General features: G+C 34.3%; 1 protein-coding gene across 1 annotated transcript; it reads left to right on the top strand.

Annotated features, from left to right (window-relative positions):
* The first annotated feature begins 285 nt into the window (after window positions 1–285).
* LOC134601986 (olfactory receptor 1361-like) lies at window positions 286–1,230 on the top strand. Its single transcript, XM_063446489.1, has one exon. The coding sequence runs from the start codon at window positions 286–288 to the stop codon at window positions 1,228–1,230; it is 945 nt and encodes a 314-aa protein (XP_063302559.1).
* Window positions 1,231–4,001: the final 2,771 nt, after the last annotated feature.

Raw genomic sequence — 4,001 nt, 5'->3', positions numbered from 1 at the left:
GCTGATTGTATAATGCACGAATAACCAACATTTGGCATTCCAGACATTGTGGACCCTGATGCTTTGCCAGCATTGTCTTTGTATCATGGGAGATGTAGTCCATATCTGTAGTGCCAAATGTTTTTTAATAGCTGTTCTAATGGGTTGTAGATGATTATTACATTATCTCAACATCTTGGTTGTACATGGTCTGTCTTCAAAATAACACCAACATATAAATATATATATATATTTTTTCTAGGAGAAGAACCATCAAATTAACTGCCCATGTTATATGTTTACACAATGTGTGAGGATAACCAGACTCAAGTTCCAGAGTTTCTGCTCTTGGGGTTCCAGGGATTATACCATCTAAAAGGCCTTCTCTTCATGCTGTTCCTAATAATCTACACTGCAATACTGTGTGGAAATCTTCTCATCATTGTACTGCTGACAACTATTGACCATCTCAATTTTCCAATGTTTTACTTCCTCAAACACTTAGCTTTAGCTGATGTGTTACTCACCACAAGCGTTATGCCATTTGCACTAAATATTATAATAATGGAAGAAAGGACAGTGCCTTTGGCTGGCTGTTTAACTCAACTCTATATTTTTGGTATTTCTGGTTTTGTGCAGTGTTTTCTCCTTGCAGTGATGTCCTACGATAGATACCTAGCAATTCGTCAACCATTCAGCTACACTTTAATAATGACTCCTAATGTTTGTCTCTCACTGGTTTCTGGGTCCTGGTTCCTAGTTTTTATTTTAATATCCAGTGAATTTGTGATAATTTGCCAGTTAAAATTCTGTGGTCTCAATTATTTAGACCATTTCTTCTGTGACTTTGGTCCTGTAGTGGCACTATCTACATCTGACACATCACTTTTAATGACATTGGACTTCGTCATCTCAGTCAATATGATATTTGTCCCATTTGTTTTTATTGTCATCACCTACATTTTAATTTCATTCATGTTTATTGGCATTTCTTCTAAAACTGGAAGGAGAAAGTTCATCTCCACTTGTAGTTCCCACCTCATCTCTGTGTGCACTTATTATGTGTCTCTTATAACAGTTTATATGATTCCTTCTGGGGAAAACTCTGTCAATGTCAATAAGTTCAGATCTTTGCTGTACATTGTAGGGACACCATTAGCAAATCCTATAATATATAGTTTTAGAAACCAAGAAATTAAGGCAGCACTGAGAAAAGTACTTAAATGTATTATTTTAACCCACAGACCATAATAATATAATTAACTGAAGGAGAACAGTGTGGGACAATCTGTTTATTCAACTGTGAGACTAATAATTATCTTTCCTGGCTAATCATGACAGCATCACGTATGGGTAGCTCCACCCCTAACCAGATCAGGACAGGATTAACTAATAAAAAAAGAGAGAGAAAGAGACTGGAGGCATAAAAGGTCCCTCCTCCTTCCATACCTCAGTCAAGTCCAAAAGCAAGAAGATAGGGGGACTGATGCTGCCATGATAAATAGCCAGGAAAAGAAAATTACTAGGTAAGTATATCATTTAATTTTCCGTATTCCTGGCCAATCATGGCAGCATCACTTATGGGTAATACCCAAGCAAAAACCCATGAAAGGGCGGGAAAAAAACAATACGGAATACGGAAAATTAAATTACATACTTACCTAGTAATTTTCTTTTCCTGGCTATTTATCATGGCAGCATCAGTCACCTTTCCTTCTTGCTTTTGGACTTGACTGAGGTATGGAAGGAGGAGGGACCTTTTATGCCTCCAGTCTCTTTCTCTCTTTTTTTTTTATTAGTTAATCCTGTCCTGATCTGGTTGGGGGCAGAGCTACCCATAAGTGATGCTGCCATGATAAATAGCCAGGAAAAGAAATTTACTAGGTAAGCATGTAATTTATTTTTCCGTATTTACACTATATATTCAATAGAACAAAAAAAATATAAAAACAGAGCTAAAACACACACCATAAAATAGGGGTACCCTCTAAATTGCAGGTGCAAATAAACAGAAAATGCCAGTAGGTATTGTTAAGTAAGGAGCTAACCAGAAAATGCTGAAAATGTTAATAATGATAATAATAATATTAATAATAATATTAATACAAATATATTTTTACCTTATGAAACTTGGATACACCCTGTCCCCATTTTTACTTTTATCTAGTTTCAATTAATTTTTAATATCTATATCAATATATGAATTTTTCACAGGCAAATAAAGTTAACAAACGTTTTAAATGAAATTCAGTTTACATTTTTCAAATACAGACATATTGAATATATAATAATAATAATAATAATAATAATAATAATAATAATAATGTAGCCAGAACTAGGGAAAATTAAAACTTAACTTTTATTGACAAAGAAAAAGTCTGAAAGAATAAACAAGTGGGCTGCACTGAATCAATTTACCTACACAAAAAGAATGTAGATGGTTCTTCCCATCATATACTTTTACTAATATGGCAGATCAACTAATCCAGACAACATTGGAGAAGTAGACCAGGTTCACATATGGAGTCTCTGCTTCCAGCAAAGTTTGTTGAAACTGGATATAGATTAATTCCTGATACAAGACCAGATATACAGCCTTCACCACGATGTTCATCACATCCTTCACATTCTTCTAATTCCTGCTGTACTATAGGTGTTGAGTGTTTTTTTGTGGACTTTATGTTTAATTCCAGAGGGTTTTTTGTGTTTTTGTGTTGAACACCAACATTTTTCTTCTCTCCAACCACTTCAGTTTTTATGCTCCATTAGTTTTTATGTGAAGCAGATTGTCTAAAGTAAACTTCTCCAATTCTTCAAGAATATTTGCCCCTGTGGATCTGCCTTTAATTTGGCATCAGTTGATCAAACTCCTCAAAAATGTTAAAAGTTTAGTTTACTCCACTTACACATACTGCAAATTGAGCAGTGTCTTGGGTATCTGTAGTATTACCGAGTGCCTTAGTACTTTATGTCAATATCAAATTTAGTTTTTCTCTGATCAGTTTACAATTTTATTACCCTTCTTTGCATGCACATTAAAGTTACTGAATTTTAAATGTTTTGTCTCATAGTGCTTGCCTGATGTCGAACTTCTTATTAACAACAATAGTGCATAGCAAATTAGGCACTATTGTACGCAAGTGTCTCAGAATACTCAGCAAATACCTTCCTACATTTTATGCCATTGCTTTTTTCAGAAGAGAATAAACAATATATACCATTTCTAACTACTGCAAAATATTTAATATATGTGTACATTTGTATTAATTCAATGTGTTGATAAATTATGTGCTTAATATCTCTGATTGTTTGATAAATATTTTGATATAGTGAAAATCTCATTGTATTTACTTTTGTCCTTTTCAAAACTATCTTTATTGTCCTCCTTCTTCAACATCATCTATCTTCTTCCCTTCTCATTGTCCAATATTTGCCACTGTTGTCCTTTTTATTATTGTCTCTTTTTCTTTCAGTGCAACACTTCTCTCATCTTCTTTACACCCTTTCTTTAGAAGGTTTATGTATCTTTCCCTGTTCTCAATATGCCTTCTCTACCTACACCCTGTTCCAAATTATTATGCAAATTCTATTTAAGTGTCACAAAGATGAAATATTTTGTTTTTTTAGTTTAACTCATGGATGGCATTGTGTCTCAGGGCTCTTTTGATCACTGAAAACAATCTTGGACAGCTGTGATAATTAGATTGCCAGGTGAGCCCAATTTAAGGAAAAACTACTAAAGGAGGGTGTTCCACATTATTAAGCAGAGCACCATTTTCATGCAATATGGGGAAGAAAAAGGATCTCTTTGCTGCCTGAAAAGAGTTCAATGCCTTGGACGAGGTATGAAAACATTAGATATTTCATGAAAACCTAAGCATGATCAACACACTATTAAGAGATTTGTGACTGATTCAGAGCACAGACGGGTTTGTGCAGATAAAGGCACATTGAGGAAGATTTCTGCCAGATCCATGCAGCTGCTAAAATACCATTACATAGCAGCAAACAGATATTTGAAG

This window comes from Pelobates fuscus, chromosome 3 (assembly GCF_036172605.1).
Source record: "Pelobates fuscus isolate aPelFus1 chromosome 3, aPelFus1.pri, whole genome shotgun sequence".
Taxonomy (NCBI): domain Eukaryota; kingdom Metazoa; phylum Chordata; class Amphibia; order Anura; family Pelobatidae; genus Pelobates; species Pelobates fuscus.
Note: the sequence above shows the minus strand (reverse complement) of the source record. Positions and strands in the feature narration are given on the sequence as shown.

Coding starts and splice junctions, on each gene's coding strand:
- LOC134601986 (XM_063446489.1), top strand. CDS start 286: ATGTGTGAGGATAACCAGACTCAAGTTCCAGAGTTTCTGCTCTTGGGG.